This window comes from Sciurus vulgaris (genome assembly GCF_902686455.1).
Source record: "Sciurus vulgaris genome assembly, chromosome: 1".
Lineage (NCBI taxonomy): Eukaryota > Metazoa > Chordata > Mammalia > Rodentia > Sciuridae > Sciurus > Sciurus vulgaris.
The window spans coordinates 19133747-19156424 of record NC_136461.1 but is presented as its reverse complement, the minus strand read 5'-3'; the positions used below and the strand labels follow the sequence as shown (position 1 = coordinate 19156424).

Below are 22678 nucleotides of genomic sequence, written 5' to 3'. Positions count from 1 at the left end.
CCCCGGCTGCCTGCCGTTTCTCTACCTCAAGGGCATTTTTACAGCCCCCATTCCTTGGATATTAGGGCTTAATGACCTTTCCTCGTAAGTCTCCTACTCCTAGTCCCTGTTTGGGCTTGCTCAGTACCTTGCTCTGACTGCCTGAGACCATCAGCACAGTCTTCCCTGGGGGTCTGAAGGACGCCTCCTTGGAGGACAGAGAGCGGGCAAAAGGACGAAAAGGAGAGGATTTGTGGTTCCTGGAAGAGAAGGTCTTGGGCGGGACCCTTCACCGCCTGTGCCCTCTCTGGCTGCGGCCCAGCAACAGAGAGCCCGCGGGAGGTGGCCGGGCCTGCGACGTAAGGGGAGAATAAAGAGGTCTGTGACCGGACGACGCTTTCTCTCCTAATTCGGGCTGGGAAAAGTCGGAGGACCGGGACTGAGGCGGTCTGGCTGGTGGAGTCCCGAAGGAGTCCCACGCTTCCACGGAGAAAGGCCGTCCCGTGGCCACGCCCAGTCCGGTAGCGTCACTGCCGTGGGGCGGGACTTCCTCTCCCCGACCCGCTGCTTCTGACGCCATCCGGAAGTCGGGAGCTGGAGCCATCAATGCCGGCCCGTTTGGTTCCCTTTCCTGGCGCCGGTTTTCGGGTCGCGGTCGTCATCCCCTGCGAAAAGCACGCCGGTGGTCTCCCGCCCTTGTCGTCATCTCCCGTGCGGCTGTCCGCCCTGTTTTCCCGTTGGGCTCACCTGTTCGGTTCTGGTCCACGTTCTGCCCATGGCGGGAGCCGCTCCGGCCACGGCCTTCGGGCAGGCGGTGATCGGCCCTCCCGGCTCAGGAAAGACCACGTACTGCCTGGGCATGAGTGAGTTCCTGCGCGCGCTGGGCCGGCGCGTGGCAGTGGTGAACTTGGACCCGGCCAACGAAGGGCTGCCTTACGAGTGCGCTGTGGACGTGGGCGAGCTGGTGGGACTGGGCGATGTGATGGATGCGCTGAGGCTGGGACCCAACGGCGGCCTACTTTACTGCATGGAATACCTGGAGGCCAACTTGGACTGGCTGCGGGCCAAGCTTGACCCCCTCCGCGGCCACTACTTCCTCTTCGACTGCCCAGGCCAGGTGGAGCTCTGCACGCACCATGGCGCCCTTCGCAGCATCTTCTCTCAGATGGCTCAGTGGGACCTCAGGGTGCGTCTCGGGTTGGGCAGGTCCATTTTGCAGGTGGAGCAACTGAGACGGGGGACAGGTGTCACGCCCTCACGTCACACAGTGAGCCAGGGGCAGGTTGCTTTGGAAAAAAAACAGTTGTGAGTTCCAGTTTTGTCTCTGCCACTGACTTGCTGTGTGTTTTGGATATCATCTCTTTGAACTTCAGTTTTTTACCTGTAAAACCGATGTGTTACTATCCAGTTTGACACTTTGGGAAATATGGAAGGGGTTATGTATAAAGTGGCACGGTAACTGTCGCAAGTTGGTGGGCAAAAGAAAGTGAAAGTATGAAGTTAGATGTAGTGGGATTTGAATTTGTTGTCCACTTAGAGCTCTGTGCCAGGCATTTTATAAAGAAAAAAGACAGTCAAGGATGCCTGTAATCCCAGCCACTCACAAGGCTGAGGCAGGAAGATTGCAGGTTCAAGGCCAGACTCGAAACTTAGTGTGACCTTGTTCAAAAATCAATTAAAAGGACTGTGGGTGTAGCTCAGTGGCAAACCATCCCTGGGTTCAATCCCAATATTGCGAACAGAGAAAGAGAAAATGTGCCTCCATATCTTCTGGGAGAAGGACATGAGGATGGTTGTTAGAACAAAATGGAACCAGGAGGACACTATTGGAGAAGGCTTACAGTCTGTCCTCAAGCTTCTAATATGATGAGGGAACAGGCCAAAATGTTCCCTGCCTCCCTCGGTCACACCCTGTCTCTTCCCCTCCCAGCTGACAGCTGTCCATCTTGTGGATTCTCACTACTGCACAGACCCAGCCAAGTTCATCTCGGTACTGTGTACCTCTCTGGCCACCATGTTGCATGTGGAGCTGCCACACGTCAACCTCCTCTCCAAGATGGACCTCATCGAGCATTATGGGAAGCTGGGTAAGAGTTCCTATTTTGGGTTGGCAAGGAGTTGGGCAGCAACTGGGCTGGAGTGAGGAATAGATCTCAGCTGAAGGGCACTGCCTCCAGGACCATGCATAGTAGCAGCTGTAGCAGGTCCTGACACCTGCCCATTTTATCTTGTGCCACATGCTATTGTAGATTTTGGAGATAAGAGAGCTACACATGGTGATGTGTGAAGGAAACATGGTGATATGACAGGGAGTGGCTGGGAGTGAAGAATGCCTTAGTGCTCTTAGGCAGTGACATCTGAGCTGACACCTAAATGGTGAAGAGCCAACTGAAGGAGGACTGTTCTAGGCAGAGGGTCCAGTAGGGGTAAAGGCTTTGTCTTGGTTTGGGCTGCACTAACCAAAATACCATTAACCATGTGGTGTAAACAGCAAACATTTATTTCTCAGATTCGGAGGCTGAGATCCAAGGTTTGGTGAGAGCCTGCTCCTGGCTTGTGGATAGCCATGTTACGGTGTTATCCTCACATGGCAGAGACACAGGGGTGGAGGGACAGGCATGAGGTGGGGGAATTTGGAGGAGAAATAGATTGGTTCCAGGCAGTCTATTGTTTCGGGTCCTAAAGGCCAGCATTTTTCTCCTGCAAATTAGTGCTTTGTTGTACCTAAGGTGTTGGTTCTCTAAATAGCATCTCCAGCCATAAAGGAACTTACAGAAGAAAAGCTAAAATGATCAGTACATGATTAGGGAGGGAGGTTGTTGGGGAAGTGATAAGACATTGACTTCGTTCAGGGAAGCTAACTGCTACTTAAGACATGAAGGGATGTCAGCACCTGAGAGGAGCCACCTCATCTCACCTTAGGATAGTCTTGCCAAGGAGCGAGACTTTTCTGGGCAGAATGGGCAGTATAGGAAAACCTACTTTCCTTCTTTCAGTAGGAAGTTATTCATAGAGCCGAACCAGGGACCTCAGAGCATCTCCTCATTTTACATTAAGAAGGAACTGTCTTAGGGGCTGGGGCTGTAGCTCAGTGTTACAGCGCTTGCCTTGCACGTGTGGGGCACTGGGTTCAATCCTCAGCACCATGTAAAAATAAATATTTTGTTCATCTACAACTAAGAAAAAAATTTTAAAAATATAAATAAAAAAAAAAGAAAGAACTGTCTTAGAAAGGGAAGTGACTTACCCAAGAGGCCATGCTGCTAAAATGTAGCAGTAATTCAATTTGACCAGCACTTACAGAGTCCTTGCAGTATGTGTTCCAGGTCCTGGAGGTCCTACCTGGCTGAGCTTCATGAGGCAGGGATTGAGCATGGTTCTCAATACCTGTTTGAAATGGTCATTTATTTACTGCCATTAATCAGGCAGTTCTGTGTACCAGGTGCCGAGGCTTATAGCATTTAATCCTTGCAGTGGTCCCACAAGATGGCGACCTATCCATAGGAAATGGGAGAGCCAGCTGGTGAAACCAGGTATTTCTTATTAACTTCATTTTGCTGCAGCAACAAGTATTTGAAGAAAATATGTCTGTCCCAGTCCTCAGGGTTTTTTTTTTTCTTTTTTTTTTTTGGCAGTACTGGGATCAAGTCCAGAGCCTTGCACATGTTAGGCAAGAACACTATCCCTGAGCTACACTCACAGCCCATATATCATGACCTTTTTTTTTTTTTTTTGCCCCCATTGGGTGTTGGAACCCAGGGCCTCATGCTTACTAAATGCCTATTTTACCACCAAGCTACATCCTCAGCTTTCCAGTCCTCAGGTCTTTAGCCTGATGCTGGCTGCTCCTGAAACCTGGTTTCTCCCCTTAGCTTTCAACCTGGACTACTACACAGAGGTCCTTGACCTCTCCTATTTGCTTGACCACCTGGCTTCTGACCCTTTCTTCCGCCATTACCGCCAGCTCAACGAGAAACTGGTGCAGCTCATCGAAGACTACAGCCTGGTTTCCTTCATCCCTCTGAACATCCAGGTACTGGTACTTAGAGACCTCTCTTCCCCTTGGCCATAGGCTCTGACATGCCTGGGATTCATTAGCCAAGGGTGTATAAAGCTTTCAGAGCTTAAGCAGTGGTCTCTGTCCTGGGTCTATCTTTGGACTCACTTGCATTCTGTACCAGGGCCTGTATTGAGCAGGATTCCAGTAAAAAAGGCAGACTAAACTTTTGCCCTATCACTGGGATCCTCTACGTGTTTTCTCCTCAGTGTGAAAATGGATGAGTGCAGAAAGTTATCAACAAGGGACTTGACCAGGAACAAGCATGTTAGGCCCATTCATCTGGGTAACTATGTTGCAAAGCAGTATTCAACCCTTGTGCCTCTCACCTTGCCTTCTGCAAAGATACATAGGAGACACAGGTGCATGTTAGGTTCCTTTGCAGTTGGTAGACGTGAACTAACGTGTTTTTTCCTTTTTTTTTTTTTTTTTCTTGGTCGGGGGCGGTGTGTTTGTGATAGTTACTGGGGATTGAACCCAGGCCTCAGCTACATCACCAGTCCCTTTTATTTTTATTTTGAGACAAGGTCTTGCTAAGTTTCTGAGGGTCCTGCTAAACGGTTGAGGCTGACCTTAAACTTGCAAATCTCCTGCTTCCAGAATTACTGGGATTATAGGCATGTGCCATAGCACCTGGCTTCTTTTTTTTATTTTGAGACAGAGTCTTACTGAGTTGCTGAGGCTGGCCTCAAACTTGTGATCCTCCTGCCTCAGCCTCCCAGGTGACTGGAATAAACCCAGTGGACTGAGTGTGCAGAGGAGCTTATCTGTTCTGATCTGAGTAGGTTGGTAGTCAGGAAAGATGGGATTTAGACAGGTCTCTGGGACACACAGAACTACTCCAGGCCAAGGAAGCTACATGCACAAGGGCATTATGAGGTGGGAATGAGGAGGGTGTGTTTGGAGGTTGTAGGCAGTTTGGTGTAGCCTCAATTCTGCATACCTCTCTTTCACTGAGTTATTTATCCTCCCTGCTCAGGACAAGGACAGCATCCAGCGGGTCCTACAGGCTGTGGATAAGGCCAATGGCTACTGTTTTGGGATCCAAGAGCAGCGAAGCCTGGAGGCCATGATGTCTGCCGCAGTGGGAGCTGACTTCCATTTCTCCTCGTATCCTTGCTCCGTAGCCTCACCTGCTTCCTGGCTACGTCAGAGGGTAAAGCATGGGGTGCAGGAATGGTCACGGGGGGTGCCATCACCACCCTGGTGGTGACCAGTTGGCTCTCTGGTGACTCTCTTTCTTACATGCAAAGATTGGTCCCTAGAATGCTTCAGGGTTGGCTGTACTCAGAACAAGGGAGGACACTGACTGGAAGTGTGGCAGATACAGAGGCCTAGAAATGAAAGGGCACTTGATCAGTGGAGAAAAGTGCAAAAGGGTTCAGTGTGCCTGGTGTGTTGCATATGAAGTGGGGCAAGGGAGATGCTGGGGTGGGGGAGAGTGGTGGGCAGGACTGGCAGTGGAGGGCTTGAATATTCCACTAGAGTGTGGACTTCAGCTCAGGGCAGGGAGCCAGCATTCGGTTAGTACTGTTGAATAAGCTATGACCCATCAGATGCACCTTTTAGATAAGCTCCTCCAAGCATGGAAATGCAGTTAAGGGATGCGTTAAGGGATGCGATTATGGATAGGAGAGGTTTACAATCTTGCGAGGTGAGAGAAGGTGAAATATCCATAGTGAGAAGAGAAAGAAGGGTATGGATTGGAAAAATATGAGATAGGCTGTAAGAGTTGGACCCCCAAGTTTCTGGCTTAGACTGTAGGATGTGCTAGTTACTGAGATGAAGAGGAGGAGGAGGGTGGGTAGGTGTGGTGATGCACACCTGTAATCCAGCAACTTGGGAGGCTGAGGCAGGAGGACTGCCAGGTTCGAGGCAAGCCTGGGCAACTTAGCAAGACCCCATCTTAAAATTAAAAAATAAGGGTTGGGGATGTGGCTCAGAGATTCAGCACCTGTGGATTCACTTCCTAGTATCCCCACACACACAAAAGGAGGGGGCAAGTTTGTCATTTGAAGGGATGGGAGCTAGCAGATGTGCTGTGTTTGAGGGGACCATTGAATGTCCAGAGCTGTCTAAGAGACAGCTAGACCTTTGGAACTGGATTATTGTCCAGTGGGGATGTGCCCCAGGTCACAGAGGCCATGGTCTGAGAGATTCAGCATCTACATAGGATCCTAGAGACAAAGAGGGCTCCAGAGTTCATAGGTATAGAAGAAAGTAATTCTAGCCATCACTTATTGAGGCCATTTTACTTGTAGGAAACAAAACACAAGGGTAGATGAGTTATAAATGATGGCAGTAAGCTGGGCATAGTGCCACACACCAGTAAACCCAGCTACTTAGGAGATTAAGGCTGAAGGAATGCAAATTCAAGCCCAGCCCTGGCAACATTGTGAGACCCTGTCTCAAAAAATTCATTCATTCATTCATTATGGCAGTAAAGTGAGCAGTCCTTGATGACAGGACTAAGGAGCTGCTTCACGCATGCAGCCACTTTCTGCACCCAAGCAGAAATGCATCATTTTCTTTGAGCCGCCGTAAGTTCTTTTCCAGAAGTTTCCTAGGAACTTCATATTCACAGTCTCCATTTGATCCTCACAACAGCTTTCAAGGGATATTTTAAAGAGAAGAAAAGGGGAATGGCAAGGGCTGGGGTTGTGGCTCAGTGGCAGAGCACTGCTTGGCATGTGTGAGGCACTGGGTTCCATTCTCGGCACCACATAAAATTAATTAATTAAATAAATAAAAGATCCATTGACAACTAAAAGAAAAAAATATTTTTAAAAATTAAAAAAAAAAAAAAGGAAAAGGGAATGGCAGGAAATCAGGATTGTACCCCTCTCTCTTTGTACCCCTTCTCTCTGGCTGCGTAGTATGTGCCATAACAAAGCTGGAAGGTTAGCACTCTCTCGTTCTTTGATCTTTAGCTGATGTGGGGAAGAAGCAACTATAGACACTTTTACATCTGGATGTTTGGAGGCTTATCAGACACAATTGGTCCCTTTTACCTGTGACCTGATACTACATTATGAGGAGAGAGAGGGATGGGAGGAGTCTGCTAGACATGGTTGAGGGTGGGCACCAGTAGAGATTAGATGCTGCCCAGACCAGTCCTCTATCCTCTGCCTACTGTCAGCCTTGACTCACCCTTCCTCAGCACTCTGGGCATCCAGGAGAAGTACCCTGGCACCCTCAGACCAGTCAGTGGAACAAGAAGCCAATGCAGCTGTAACAACAAGTGGGCCCAGGATGCATGATCCAGTACTGGGGAAGCAGAGGTTCCTGGTAAGCAGCCGCGGACAGCTCAGCGGCTGCAGACCCAGGAGCAGGACCTCCCAGCTGGCAAGGGGACACTCAGCTCTACAGAGGACTTCTGGACAAAAAGCCAGCATGGCAAAGAGCAGAGCAACCTGCAGTGCCCTCATGTGATGCCCTGGAGCTCTGTGCCCTGCCACACCAGAAGTTACCACCAGGAAGCTGAGCACTGGCTCCACTTGGGCTGTGATGAAAAAATGCACTATAATGGATTCTGTTTTTCTACTTTTTGTGGCTTCCAAACTTTTCTTCAGTCCTTCAGGGGAATTGGGGGCAGAACAAGGACCCTCCAGCGGCTCCTCTTTTTTCATACCGGTCACGTGTTTCCCAGAGGATCTGTCACACTAGAGGACTGAGCACCTACTCCCCAGTCACATGCTTCAGTCAGTCTTCAGTTTTAACAGGCTCGCCACTCCAAACCCTCACAGGTGACACTTCCTGACTAGACCTTAATGTTTTTAATTTCCGTTGCATTTATTTCATGATTTTACTCTATTTTTGGCAAGGTTAGCTAGTCAAAGTTGAGGGGCTGGATTGTGGCTCAGTGGTAGAGCACTTGCCTTGCATGGGTGAGCACTGGGCTCAATTCTGAGCACCACATAAATAAGTAAATACATTGTGTCCATCTACTAAACTAAAAATTAAATAAATATTTTGTTCTCTAGACTAAAAAAATTTTTTTAAAGTTTGAAAGATTGTTTGCGTCAGATATGAAAATGTACGCAAAGCGAGTTGTTGAATAAAAATAATAGCCAGTGGCACACACCTGTAATCCCAGCAATTTTGGGAGGCTAAAGCGGGAGGATTGCAAGTTTTAGCCAGCCTCAGCAACTTAGCGAGACCCTATCTCAAAATTAAAAAAAAAAAACAAAACAACTCTGGGTATGCAACTCAGTGGTAAAGTGCCCCTGAGTTTAACGCCCCCAGTACAAAAAAAAAAAAATTGTTATGATGGCATATAAAAATTAAGATGGTTGGAAGCTAGGAAATAGTTTTGTGTGCTTCCTTTGCTATTCTTACTGCTGGCTGAGAATGCGATTCATGTTTTCAACCAGTAGGTGGCACCCAAGATTTTATTTTTGTGGTTGTAACCTGGAGGCTCGAGGGGACTCAGCCTAGGGAAGGTTGTACCAGAAGTCTCATTTGTAGGTCTTCAAGCTAGTTAACATCTATGAATAATTTGACATTTTACGAAGTGCTTCCACACACATTCTCCTGTGGTTCTCACGGCAATCCCTGGAGACTGACAAAGCAGGGACTCTCACTAAACCATTAACCCATTTTACAAGGAGAAAACAGAAGGATGAGCTGGAACTTCAGTCAGCCTTGCTGTCTTCCACTTTTCTGACTGAATTGTGTATGTCTCTCCTTCGATATTGATAGTTGCAAGCCTTTGAACTGGAACGTAAACTCAGTGGTAGAACACTTGCCTAGCATGTGTGAGGACCCATGTTCAATCCCCAGACTTCAAAGGGGACGAATAGATACCACTTATCTAATGGTTTTCGTGTTTGTGGCCAAACATGAAAAAGAATCTAAGCATCTATAAATGATTTAATACTGCTAAATCGAAAGTCAAGGAAAAGATAGGTCACTGGTGGTTTGAACAGTTGGATAATTCAGTTTAGGAAAATCTATTCTGAATTGGCATTAAAACAGGCAACTGATCTTGCCTTCCCAGTTTTGGTACCTAGAGCTGAAAGCAGAAGAGTGGGGGGCTATGAGGAGACTCCTGTAGCTGGAACAGTATGAAAGCAGAGCCTCAGCTCCCACGCCTGACCTTAGAGGGGTAATAACTAGGTGCTCCCTCCCTGGCCTCTTTCATCTGAGGAGTTCAAAGCACCTCACCTCTATTAATATCCTGCACAGTAGGTGGGGAGTACCAACAGAGCAAGTCAGGGAAACTGAGGCCAGGAGGCACAGCCTGCGGCTGACTATGAGTCACCTGTGGAGCCTAGAGCCCAGGAATTCTGACGCCCAGGCTGCTGGCAAGTCCTTCATCAGGGCATGAGGTGGGTGCTGTGTTTTTTAAACAGTACTAATAGTTGTGGTCATGGGTTTTAGTGCTTACCCATCAGAAGCCCCAGCTCCCTCCAAAACAAGCCAGGTGTGGGGGCTAAAAGGCGTCATTTACAACTTTATGGCCTCATATCCAAGTCCCTACACTTTTATTCTCTCTAGTCATGGAGAGAGATGGATGGAAATAATCCACAATCTTATTTTCAGGCCTCAGTATATCAGCAAGTATATTTTCTTCCTCAATAAATGTAGCTTCTAGGCTGGGGGTGCTTGCCTAGCATACATGAGACACTGGGTTTAATCCTCAGCACCACAAAAATAAAGACATTGTGTCCATCTACTACTAAAAAAATTTTCTTTAAAAAAAATGTAGTTCTGAGAAAAATGATTTTCAGTTCCTTGTACATGCACTGAGGAAATGGGGTAGGCAAAACAGGGTATGGAGAGGGAGAGGTGTCTGGGTGCCCAGTGAGGCTCATTCAGAGTGAAATGTGCAGGGATTTTTTTTTTTTTCCCTGATTGTGAAAAGTTAAAAAAAAAAAAAAAAAAAAAACTTGGAAAATGAAAAGAGAAAGTAAGTCACCCACAATCCTATTTCAGAAATAATCATTAGTATTTACAATTAATGATAAATTTTCTTTTTTCCTTTTTTGCCAGGGATTGTGCTGTGAATTGAACCCAGAGGCTCCCTACCACTGAACTACATCCCCAACCCTTTTTATTTTTTATTTTGAGACAGAGTTTGGCTAAGTTGCTGAGGCTTGCCTGGAACTTGCCTTCTTTCTGCGTCGGCCTCCCAGTAGCTGAAATTGCAGATACAGGTCACCTTGCCCAGCCATTAATAAACTTCTGATTCAAATGTTGTACATATTATATACTGTTTCAGTCTTATTTTACTATACATACATAAGGGTGATAACATATAAGTGGGATATTTTATAATTGCTTTGCTTGCTTGCTTGCTTGTTTGTTTTGGTACTGGGGATAAAACCCAGGGCCTGTGCAAGCTGAGGCAAGTGCTCTGCTACTGAGCTATATCCCCACACTTTTTATTTTGAGACAGGGTCTTGCTAAGTTGCCCAGGCTGGCCTGGGATTTCTAGTCCTCTCACCTCAGCTTCCTGAGTACCTGGGATTGCCACACCCAGTTGTATCCCACTTTTTTTGTGTTACACTATTCCATGTAATTAAAAAATATATAAAAACCTTGTAATGTGTATGTAATATTTGGTGGTATGGCTATAACTTGTTTACCTATCCAGACTTCCATGGTTAGCCTGTAAGTCACTACCAAGTATTATGCTGGGTATGAAGTATCTCCCAAGGATTATGGGTTGAAGGCTTGATCCCCATTGTAGTAGTGTTCAGAGGTGGGGCTTTTGGGAAGTGACTGAATTATGAGAACTCTGATCTCATCCATGGATTGGTCCATTTATGACTTCATAATTAAATGGACTTTTGGAAGGTGGTGGAAACTGTAGGAGTTGGCACCCAGTTGAAGGGAGTTCTTGGTGTGGGTTCTTGGTGTGGTTGCCCACGGGCCCCTTCCCTTTCTCTCTGCTTCCTGGCTTACCATGAGGGTAAACAGCTTTGCTCTGCCACACTCCTCTGCCATGATGTACTGCCTCATCACAGGCCCATGAACAGTGCAGGCAGCCAACCATGGACTAAAACCTCTGAAACCATAAGCCAAAGTAAATCTCAGAGTAGACTTTCTCAGGTATTTTGTCACAGCAACACAAGGCTAATATACCAAGTTTTTTGTTTCTGTGATTAACATCTTTGTATCCTGATCTTTGAGTTTCTGATTTTTAACTTATAATAAAGTCCTGCAAATAAAATAGCTCACATATTCCAGGTTCTGGATTCATATTACTGAAAATCCTTCCTAAGAGAGTGCCACTTTATGTCTCACTGACTAAGTCATCCTTCCTGATATCCCTGCTGACAATCGCCATTAGAATCTGTGCATTTCTTGACTCTGAAGTGGAGACTCCAATACTGCGAAGATAGTGTGAAATTTGGAAGAACTCACCAGGGATCATAGTCCTTGGAAAGGTTCCCAGTTTGACAAAGAGGCTTAGGAGGGAGGGAGTCCTAAAGCCCACAGTGCTGAAGCACACCCAGTCTGCACCAATTAACAAAATGCTCACCAACAGTTGGCTGATAATAGAAGTTTGATCCGGTGAAGGTCTGTGGGAAGAAGAAAGGGAAGGTAGATTTGAGGGGTTTTCTGTCCTTTTCTCAAGAATCCTGAGAGGGAGCCAGGTGGGGTGGTGCACACCTATAATCCTAGCTACTTGGAGAGACTGAAACAGGAGGATCACAAGTTTGAGGCCAGCCTGGGCAATTTACAAGACGCTGTCTCAAAATAAAAAGGGCCAGATGCATTCCTGTAATCCCAGCTACTTGGGAGGTTGAGGCAGGAGGATTGCAGGTTTCAAAGCCAGCCTCAGCAACCTAACCAGGCCATAAGTAACTTAGCAAGACCTTGTCTCAAAATATGAAAAAGGGCTGGGGATGTGACTCAGAGGTTAGGTACCCCTGAGTTCAATCCCCAGTACCAAAAAAATAAAAAGGGTTTGGGATGTAGTTCAGTGGTAAAGGGCCCCTGAGTTCAGTCCCCAGTGCCACCAAAAAAAAAAAAACAAAAAAAACAAAAAACCCTGATGGAGAGGGCATGACTTCAGACTCACCCAACACTGTTAAGTCCTCTACTGACTCCCTCCTCTCCTTTATCTTTTTTCTCTTCTCTTACCCCTGGCTATTAAGCCCTTACCCAGCCTGATCTGGGCTGGGCTGCCCACTCCCTCTTCCTGTCCTGTTTAGAAAAGAGAACCCCAGATTAGCATACATCTCCTGTGGCTTCATGCCTACCAGGATGAGGGAAGCCATGTGTCTCACTTCCCACCGGTTGTATCCCTTAATTTCCTGCCAGGGAACTAGCTCCAGACAGCTCCAGAGGCCCAAGTGTTCAGGTTGGCTAAGACTAAGGGTTCTGGATGGGCTGGGCATTCGGCACCTCTGAGGTCAAAAAAGATAAGTACTGATAAAATGCTCTGATGAGAATACACAGCAAGGTTTAGTTCTACCCTCATTCCAAAACTCCGAAGTAGTTGTGGAAGAGGGAAATAAGAGGCCCCTTAAAAAACATCCCAAAAAGAGCTGGCATGGTGGCACAAGCTTGTAGTCCCAACTACTTGGGAGGCTGAAGCAGAAGGATTGTTTGAGCCTGAGTTCAATGACAGTCCAGGTAACACAGCCAAACCCTGTCCCTGTCTTTCCCCCTTCTTCCCCAGTACTGGGGATTGAATCCAGGGTATGTTACCACTGAGTCACATCCCCAGCCCTTTTTATCTTTTGAGACAGGGTGTCACTAAGTTGCTTAGGGCCTTGCTTAGTTGCTGAGGCTGGTATTAAACTTGCAATCCTGCCTCAGCCTCCCAAGTCATTAGGAGTTATAGTCATGTGCCACTACACCCAGCTCAGACCATGTCTTTAAAAAATTTTTAAATAAAATTTTAAAAATCCCCAAATACAACATCATTCTCAAGAAATATCTCATGGTGCTTCTCTTTACACTAGATTGTCACCTCTAAATTCTTCCAGTATTTTAATTCTGGCACCTCCACACTGCTTTATGGAGTCACAGAAATAGCAAGGAAGGGAGATCAGGATGTGAGAAAGATTTCCCCCAATTTGTAAGTCACACCTGAGGTCAAATAATCTATTTTAGCTAAAAGTCAGTCCCCACTGTAGTCAGACCAAGGAGATTTCAGCTTCACTGTGGAGGATAAAAGAGAAAATATGCCTGCCTTCTTCCTATCTGCCTCCCTCCCTCTTTTCCTTTTCTTCTTTCCATCTTTCCATTCTTCCCTTATAATAAATGTTTATTGGATACCCTAATCTGATTTTTAAATGCTATGCCACTCAGATTGGAAGCCTCCGTGCTTTTGAGAGTCCATGATTTCCCTTATCTCTAGGCAAAGAGTTAAATTTCCCAGAGCTGTAAGAAGATTGGGTGGAGACGAGAAATGAATCATCTTCTGTGCACCCCCAGGGTGACATACTGTTTGCTGCCCCCACAGACATTCCTGGCTCCTGACTCAGTGAGTAGTGTGAGGCTGGGGGGTCCTAAGGGGAGGGGAACCTGCCCTGCAGAAACCTTCCTTCTCTACCCCATGCAAAGCAGGGATGTGGAGATGAGTGGGACCTGTGAACAGGGTGAAGCATTTAAAGGAACAGGAAATGGAAGCAGGCCAAGGAAACTTAAACTTGGTGAGAGAGCCAGAAAACTGGTACACTGCAAAATAATTTAAGACAATTTCTGCCAAGCTCTGGAGTGGAATTAGACTGAGAGTAGTATAAGAAAAAGGCTTTCTTGATTCTTAGAAAGTCCAAAACAGAAGCAGGGTATCACAGCATGATGTGGTTCTTTTCAAACTTATTTTTAACTCATGAAACTCCAATATACAAAACAGACATATGTGTGGCTATTTTAGCCAAAGTTGTGTGAAAATAGGAAACCCAGACAACCTGTGCTTCTGCCCCATGACAGCTTCTAGAGCGCTCTCTAAACAGTTTGAAAATAGCTGTAGTTGCTTAAAGATCATGAGGCTGAAGTCAGCCCCCTCCACCTCCCAGCACACCGTTTTGTGATCTTGATTATTAGGTGATTTAGCTGCTCTGAGCCTCAGTTTCTGGGAAGAAAACATGGTCATATACATTGCTGTGAAGATTAAGGTATAAACTGCTTGGCACATATAAATGATGCTAGCTGCTCTTATCTCTGATCTCTAGTAAAGAGCTGGAAGGGGCAGCTCTTTTTGATGGTCAAAAGAGCAATCTTGGTGCAAACATCTGAAATGTTTTCCTAAAAGCAAGGGATATTTGAATAGTGTGTGTGTGTGTGTGTGTGTGTGTGTGTGTGTGTGTGTGTGTGTGTGTTGGCAGTTGGGAGGAGTACCTTGCTTTTTCTGGAAGGAACCACAGTGGCCTGCCTGACCTCAGTGACTTGGCCTTACCTGAAGTACCTGCCTAGTTCTAAGAAGGCAGTGTTGGCATTCATCAACTATGCCTTTGGATCTACTGAGCCAGTTTGAATTTCTTTCTCTGAAGTAACTATATAGGAAGAGAAAAAATACTACCTTTGCTAGAGAATTTTAGATCGCATATTTTCCCTGTTACTTCTCAAATTCTTGGGTAGTAACAATTTCACAAGCCCTGGGTCTCAAATTTCTGGAGGGAATCTGGCAGTGTAGAAAGGATGGGCCTGGGGTTGCTTGAATCTTTGTGAGCCTGGTTCTGTCTAGACAGCCCTGTCTCATCTTAGGATCAGCACTATCTCTTTTTCCATAATAGAGGATCTGGCACTTACCCTGGCTTCCAGGCCTTAAGAGGGTTTTTAAATTCCAGCTCTGTCTTCTGTGTACAAATTTTGCTGGAGTCACTGTGGGAAGAAAGGAATAATGGGACACACTTACCATTTTTAGGGAACTCTCTAGGAGAGAAATAAACCCAGGACAGCTGCAAACCCAGAGGTAGAATCAGGTAGATGTGAAATTATAATTAAATAAATGCATCTACATAAATGTAAGGAGTTAGGGCTGAGGGTGTAGCTCAATGGCAGGGCACTTGTCTCATATGCATGAGACCCTGGGTTCAATTTTCAGTATGGTAAATAAGTACATAAATAAGTAATAATCATAATCATAATCATAATGTATTGTATTGGTAAAACAGCATATCCAAGTCTCTGTTATATGTTAATGGGAAAGGGAAGGTGGCTAGTCAAATTTTGATGTAACATGGTTTTGAAATTTGGAAAAGTTTTAAAAAAACATGATCAAGTGAAAGGAATGAATGGCCACCATGAAATTTCCAATGGAATGTGGCATCTTTATCTGTTTTACCTTCTAAGACAGATTTTTTTTTTTTAATTACTGCTGGGGATTGAGCCCAGGATTTGCACGTGGTAGGCAACACTCTACCCAGCTATACCTCTAGCCGCTAGACAGATTTTTCAATTAAGAAATAACTGACATACCATAAATTTCACCCCTTTACAGTGTTCAGCTCAGTTCATAATTCACAAAATTGTGCAACTATCCACAGTATTTAAATTAGGACATTTTATCACCCCCAAAAGAAACCCTGTATTGCCAGACATAGTGGTGCATGCCTATAATCTTTGCAACTCAGGAGACTTGAGGCAGTAGGATCACAAGTTCCAGACCAGCCTCAGCAATTTAGTGATGGCCCTAAGCAACTTAATGAGATCTTGTCTCAAAATTTAAAAAATAAAACAAAAAGGGCTGGGGATATGGCTTAGTGTTAAGCACCCCTGGGATCAATCCCCAGTATCAAACCAAACCAAAAACACTCTGCACCTATTAGCAGTGGGACTGAAGTTTTTATTTATTTATTATTTGTTGGTACCAGGAATTGAACTCCAGGGGTGCTATATCTCCAGCACTTTTTATTTTTTATAATTTTGAGGACAGGGTCTCACTAAGCTGCGTAGGGCCTAAGTTGCTGAGGCTAGTCTTGAACTTGTGATCCTCTTGCTTCAGCCTCCTAAATAGCTGGGATACAGGTATGTGCCATTATACGTGACTTGAAATTTTCAAAATGTCAAATATAGACCAGGAAAAGAAGGTAGTAAATCTTATTTTTGGTTTGGTTGAAGGTTTTTGGTGGTGGTGTTTAAATATGTCACACAGACAAGAGAGGTCTGACAACCATTGTAGATAGCCCTAGTAAGTGTCTGACTGGGTGATCCACAGCATCTGCTTTTGCTGTTTTTTGGAAAAAAAAAAAAAAAAAAAAAAATCCTTCAACAGCCACACACTACCTTAGGACAGCTCATTTCTTTCTTTCTTTTTGGTACCAGAGCTTCTGGGATTACAGGTGCGCACAACCACGCCTGACATCATTTCTTCCACATATATAGTGCACCATGAGTGGCCAGAGCCAAGATGAAAAGTCAGAGGCTGAGAGAAAAGAAGAAAGACGTTCCTTTCCCAGGACCTACAACCATTAAGAGACAGTCACCAGACCTGTCTGGTCAGAGAAATCAGGTCACCTCCAGCGCTAAGGGGAGTCACCTGCCCTAGCACCAGAGTCTCTGTCAGGTTTGGAACCTTGTGAAATTCAATACGCCACCAGGAAAGGAGGGGAGATAACAGGAAATCCCGAAGGTATCAATGTACCAAAGCATCCCCTGTAGAATTAGGGACTGTGACAAGAGCCTTTTAGATTGAGTCCCATGAATGTGGTCAAATTTGGACTCTGGGGAACCTGATGAGGCTGGACTGAGTTCCCTCATCCTGCCAGGCCTGTATTTCTGCGGGGTCCAGCAAGCAAGCAAGCAATCAGTCTACTTTGGATTAAAGCTGCTCTTCAGTGCTGGCCCTGGCTGATTATTCTGCTCTGGGCCCAGAAATGCTGCAGAAAGCCTAGACTCACTGATGTTGGAAGGATTAATAGCTAACATTTGTTGAGCACATATCCTGAGCTATTTACACACATTTCTTTTCTCAAACTTCACAGCAACTTTAAGAGTTTCGAAAGTACTGTTTTTTAATCACCACTCCCAACCCTTTACTAAAGAGGACCCAAAGGCAAGCGAGGTCAAGAGGCTTGGGCAAAGTGCGCTGGGAACCAAGCCCAGGCAACCTCACTCCAGAACCCCACATTTTCGCTTTTATCAGTTGGAGAGCCTTTAGTTCAAGCCTCTTATGATACAGAAGGGAAACTGAGGCCCACGGAAGCATAATGGCTTTTCCAAGGTGGCAAAGCCAGTCAGGGCCACAAGCTTCCAGGAGACTGGTACAGAGCTGCCTCTGAAGTGTGGTGGGGGCGTCTTGGTGGCTTTGTTCCAGTCGATCCTGCTGCCTAGCCTGGCCCAGGCACCGCCGGGTGAACGGGTGACTCAAAGGGCGGGGACTAGGTTTTGCGCTCGGCCTCGCCGGATCCCGCTGCTCTGAGGAAGCCGAGCTCTTGGTCCAGGCAGGTAGCAACTTGTCTAAGTGAAACCGGGAAAGTACCGCCCTTCGGCGCTCGGAGGGAGGTTGGGAAGCCGCTCGGTCAGTCAGCTCGTCGAGCGTCTGCCGAGCAGGAACCGCGGCTGAAGCACTAGCTGCTTGTGCTCCGCGGTTCACTCCCTGATTGGCCAGGAGGGTACCGGGGCGGGACCCTGGGCGGCTCCCTCCTGTGATTGGGTGGGAGCGGCCCCAGGGCCCCGCCTCCAGTCCACGGCTGCATAGGAGGGCGGGAGCTCGGTTGCAGCGGGTCTCGGCGTGTTGCTGCCTGCGGGGGCTAGGAGGCTGGGGGTTCCGCCCGCCGGGCTCCCCGCGGACCTTCCCACCCAGCTAGCCCTCGCGTTTTCTTTATCCCCAGCTCCATATGCTGGGTGCGTTCCCTTCTTAGATCTAGGTTTTTAATGGCACCATACCCCTGCCTCAGATCTGTGCATTGAGGGGACGGCTCCCTGCTTTCGAGTCTGGGGTGCGCAGCGCTGTCCTCACACCTCGCAACCTGGGACCTTTACTGGTTCCCGGTTTCTTCTAGATCTGAGCTTCTCTTTCCCCTGCCCCGCAGCACCCTTTCATCTTCTCAGCTGGGCAGAGGAGCCCTCAGCAGCGCTCACCTGACTCCCCAGACCAGACCAGTTCGGGGCCCCTCCGGTGAGAGCTGGACCCCCGCCTCTCACCTAGAGTCACCGGCCCCCCGTCTCTGTTCAGCGAGCCAGCCCCAATGGATGTCATGCCCTAACCAGAAGGGCCAAATCAGTCCTTCTCTCCAGCCCATTGGCCAATGACTAGAAAAGACAGGAGGAGTGTCACAGGACTTTATTGAGAGGAAACAGGGTCACACCCAGCAGACATGCTTTCTCTCTCTCTCTCTCTGTCTCTCTCTCTCTCGCGCTCTCGATCTCCAAATCACACACAGTCACACACTCTCTCTCCTCTCATCTCGGGCCTCTGCCACACAGTCCATTCTCAGCCAGGGGTGGGGTGGGACACTCCTCAATTCCTAAGAGACAGCGCGGGGTGGGGTAGCCCAGTCAGGGGTAGAGTCGGGAGGGAAAAGGGTGCAGAGAGCAGGGGTGGGGGGGACCACCAGCGGTTAGAAGCACCTGACAGCTGCATGAAGATGGATCCCCAGCCCACGGTGGGCTCCGCTCCACTGCTCCCTCCAAGGCTTTCTGAGTCGGGGCAGAGCACTGGAAAGGGTTGGAAGGGCAGGGCCTCCCGCCCCATACTGGTCGCCTTTTGGAGGGCTGGGGACTGGAGGGGCAGGGCTGCAGGTAGGTGGCAGGCAGGCTCAGCTCTGGGGCTCCTCGGGAGCCTCCACACCCTCTTCCCCGGCGTTGTCGGCTGTCCAGAGGGTCAAGTTGTCTCGCAGCAGCTGCATGATGAGGTGCTGTCTTGTAGGAGTCCTCGCTGAGGGTGTGCAGGTCAGCCATGGCTTCGTCAAAAGTGGTCTTGGCCAGAGTGATGGCTTCCTCGGGCTGTTGGGCAATCTCATAGTGAAGACGGAAAAGTTCAGGGCCAGGCCCCAGGCGGATGGGGTTGGTGGGCGGCATCTCCTTCTTGCTGATGTCCATGGCCCTCCTGGTAGGCTGACCGGGCAGAGTCCGATGATGCGTTTTTTATCGTCACCAGTGGCCACCTCAGCCAGTAGCGTAGTAGTCACCCTTCATCTTCAGGTAGAAAACCCGGCTCTTCGGCCTCCCCGGCCTCCTTGATAAGGTGGGAGTCCAGGCAGGCCCAGTACGGTGTCGCACACACCCCGGAGCTCGGTCTCCACCTTCTCCCGGTACTCCCGAACCTCAGGGCCCTTCTCTTCAGAGCCTTCCTCCGTGCCCTTCTGCTCAATGCTGGACAGGACCCTCCAGGCAGCCCTCTGGCCGCCCACCCGTTCTTGTAGGCCACAGAGATGCAGGGTTTCTCTCTTCGCAGGAGAGCTCCTCACCCTTTTCCACCGCGCCCGTCATGAAGGCTGCCATGTCTCTCATAGCGTTCGGCCTGCTCTGCCAGCTAGCCTTCTGGATCAGACTGGCTCTCTCCATGGCTCTGGGGACGACAGACTGGCGGCGGGTTAACTGGCTGCCTTGGGACCAATGATGGACTCTGTGCCTCTCCGACTCTCGGTCCTGCCTTTTGGCTGGGTGGCCTAGCCCAGGGTAGGGTGGGGAGGAGCAGGGGCGGGACTGGGGCGCAGGACCTGCCTCCTTCTCCATTTCTCCCCACACCCTTTCCGGCTCTTCCTTAAAGGTAAAAGGGCTGGGATGTGTGAGTGAGTCATCAGGACAGTCAGCAGGAGAAATGCAGGTGTGGGCCCCACCTGGGCAAGCACCTATGGGGGCTCCAGGCTGCCTCCTGCTGTTCGGGGTTGCAATGCAAGAGTGCCCACATTAGGAAGTGGCCTGCATTCCCGAATCAGATCCTCCTTCCCAGCATCCTTCTAGGGCTAAGAATGGCCTCAGCTACCTGCTAGTTCACTCTAGGAAGAGCCCCGTGAGCCAGAAGCAGGAGGATGCGGTTCCCTCCTTGATTCAGGTTAGATAGCTCATTTCCATAGAATTATAGTTTCCCCAGCACTTTCACATCCCCGATCTAACTTCATTCCCATAGTATCTGTCTATGTGCACAGGCCCACAGAGATGGGAACACTAAGTGCCAGAGAGGGGTGAAATTTGCTCAAGGTCACAAAGCTACCAACTCCCTAAGATGCTTCCCCCACACCCTTCTCGCTTTGACTTTTCTCCCATTGACGCCTCTGACCTGTGAGTGTCAGCCTCTACCTGAAAGTGAGATCCAGGCTTCTTCCTGAGTCTACCTGAAAATCATCCCATCCCCTGGTCCTCACTCTCTCTCAAGGTCCCCTCTGAGCTCCCAGAATGCATAGGTGGCAGCTTTCAGGTTGCCACTTAATGAAGTGTTTAACAAGTGGCCTCTGACGCTCCGGCCCAGCCTTTGTAATTAGTCACCCAGTAGGTTCCTTCAACACCTTCCCCATCACAGCACAATTTTCCCTTTCAAGTTGGTGGCCTGTTGCCACTTGTCTGAGGACTTACCCTCTGGCTCTCCACGCCAGGTCACCTGCCCCCTTGGAGCTGCCTACTATCATGTATCAGCCAGGCTCACCCAGGGTGGGGGCCCGGCTGGTTGGCTGTCCCACTTTCCTGCCTGACTCAGACTGCCTTCTGTCAGAGGCTGGGAAGCAGGCCACTGGGGTGCTCAGTCCAGTTTGGTCCCCCGGGGGGGACGCCAGCAACCTGGGGAGAGACAGCGCTGAGGAAAAGGAGATGGCAATGACACATATCATTTTGTTTTATGGGGCGGCAGTTCTAGCTGAGTGATGTCTCCCCACAGCTTATCTTCTAGAAGTTTCCCTGTCCCTTCTCTTTGACCATAGCCCTACCCCTGACCCCTTGAGAAAGGCAGAGAGGCCTTGGAGATGGAGACTCCTCTGTTGCCAACTTCTGTCATTGCAAGTCGGGGGCCTTGTCTTCAGGTTTCACCAAGAATCAACTAAGAGTGTGGCAGTGAGCCCATGAGAGTGGCTGCCGGCTTCTTCGCCCCGCCCTACCCAAGGCTCAGAGGGCTCCGAGGTGAAACTCCCCTCTCGGATCCAGCTAGTTTGATCCTTGAGCCAGGGTCACTTCACAGGCCTGTGTCTCCCCAGCTTCTCTGAGTGTCTGAGCACTCACTTTGCCCACCTGGAGGCCAGAATTCTGAGAATTGAAGCTGAGATCTGCCTCTTTGCCACAAGAAAAAGTAGGGACTTATGTGGGCTAATGTTATAGGGTTTACAAGAAAGCAGAAGGGATTTTAGGCCTGACACCCTGAAGGCTTTGCTCTAATCACAGCTCTGACAGAAAATGATAGGAAGGAATTACATTAGAATACCAACTTACAAAGAATGTCTTTAAGCAGGCAGACTCCCAGACTTTTTGATTTTTTATTATCTCCAAAGTATTAATATGTCCTGTTTTCCATGAGACAGAGGAAACTAGTATCTTTAGAATCAACTGCCCGAGTTAAATTCTCACAAGTCATGGTTACCTTGGCCAAATGACAACCTCTGAGTTTCAGTTCCCGCAGGTGTAAAATGAGGCTAGTAAGGATTAAATTAGTTAATGAAAAGCACTTAGTAGAGTGGATGGTAACTATTACTATGTGAAAAAGCCAGCCAACTTTATTATTACAAACATATACACACAAAGCACTAACCAAGAGCCAAGGTCTATGAAATGAGGAAGGGCCCCAAATCGGTCCTTAGTTGAAGACCAGATCCTGTCCAGGTGGGTGTCCAAAGCGGGAGGGCGGGGGGCAGTTTTCCCAGAGCCTTTCCTTTCCAGATCCATGCATGGTGAGGCCCTCAGCACTGCCTCCTTCCTATCCATCTAGGACACTCCTCTGGTCTCAGCAGGCCCTGGGCCCTTAAGGACCTTCTTTTGCACTATCATCCAGCCTGGGCTTCCCCAAGTTCTGGGGGAAACCTGGGGATCCCAGGACAGTGGGAGCCTGGCAGGCCTAGGAATTTCAGAGTTTCTTCTAAATCCAAGGAGGAAGCATTCCCTTCCCATGCTTCAGCCAGGGGGCCTGGTGGTCATAGCACAGGTTCCATGCCCTCAGTACACCCAAGCAGACAACAGGAAGCCCTCTCATCCCCCTTCTCCTCTGTTGAGGCTCAGGGATGAATCTGGGAGTCAGGCTGCCTGACACCTCCTGCCAGCTCTGGCCTGTCGATCCTGACTCAGTTCCTGTCTGTTACCTCCCTTTGCCTCCAGGCTTCCATTTCCCAAGTCCAGGAGCCCAGGCGGGCAGGAGGCAGCAGGCCCTACCTAGCAGGGCACAAAGCTCTACATCAGCTGCCTGAGTCAGCAGGACAGGAGCTGGGGCTGCAGCCCAAGTGGGCTCTCCTCATCCTGCCTGCCACCGTCCCACCCTTCTGGAGCATCCATCCTACCAGTATACTCAAGGCCCAGGTCCATATTCAACCAGTCCTTTCTTCGCTGGTAGGAACAGGCTTTGAAGAGCCGTGCTACTGAGAAAGCAGCAGCCAGTTGCTATCTACCTTCTCTGAGAACAGAGATGGAGTTTTCTGTTTGCAACTAGAGGGATTCTAGTTAGCTTCCAGAAAGAACTTCAAAGTAAATTTCTCAGTCTTTACAATAATCAAATTAAACAGGTGACCAGAGAAGGCTCTAACACCTTTTCCTGGTTAGTTGTGAATAAGAGTCCAGTTATGTAGGTAAGGGCTCTCTCTACTAGTTGCCTTTAGGAATGGATCC

General features: G+C 48.4%; 1 protein-coding gene and 1 pseudogene across 3 annotated transcripts in view; one reads left to right on the top strand and one right to left on the bottom strand.

Moving 5' to 3' along the window:
- LOC306646602 (14-3-3 protein sigma-like) overlaps positions 1-19447 on the bottom strand; it is a 229410-nt pseudogene extending 209963 nt beyond the window's left edge. Inside the window, exon 1 of the transcript XR_013766820.1 lies at positions 18250-19447. The product of XR_013766820.1 is annotated as a 14-3-3 protein sigma-like (transcript). The remainder of the gene's footprint in view (positions 1-18249) is intronic.
- On the top strand, positions 755-7311 carry LOC306646512 (GPN-loop GTPase 2-like; the record flags this gene model as incomplete). Of its 2 annotated transcripts, XM_079115102.1 has the most annotated exons (5): positions 755-1165; positions 1910-2066; positions 3852-4012; positions 5016-5146; positions 7197-7311. In XM_079115102.1, 5 exons carry the CDS (start codon positions 755-757, stop codon positions 7294-7296), a joined length of 960 nt encoding a protein of 319 aa, XP_078971228.1. In that variant the 3' UTR covers positions 7297-7311. The 2 variants fall into 2 exon arrangements, with proteins under 2 accessions (XP_078971228.1, XP_078971227.1); XM_079115101.1 differs by lacking the exon at positions 7197-7311 and having other exon boundaries at positions 5016-5455.
- Positions 19448-22678: the final 3231 nt, after the last annotated feature.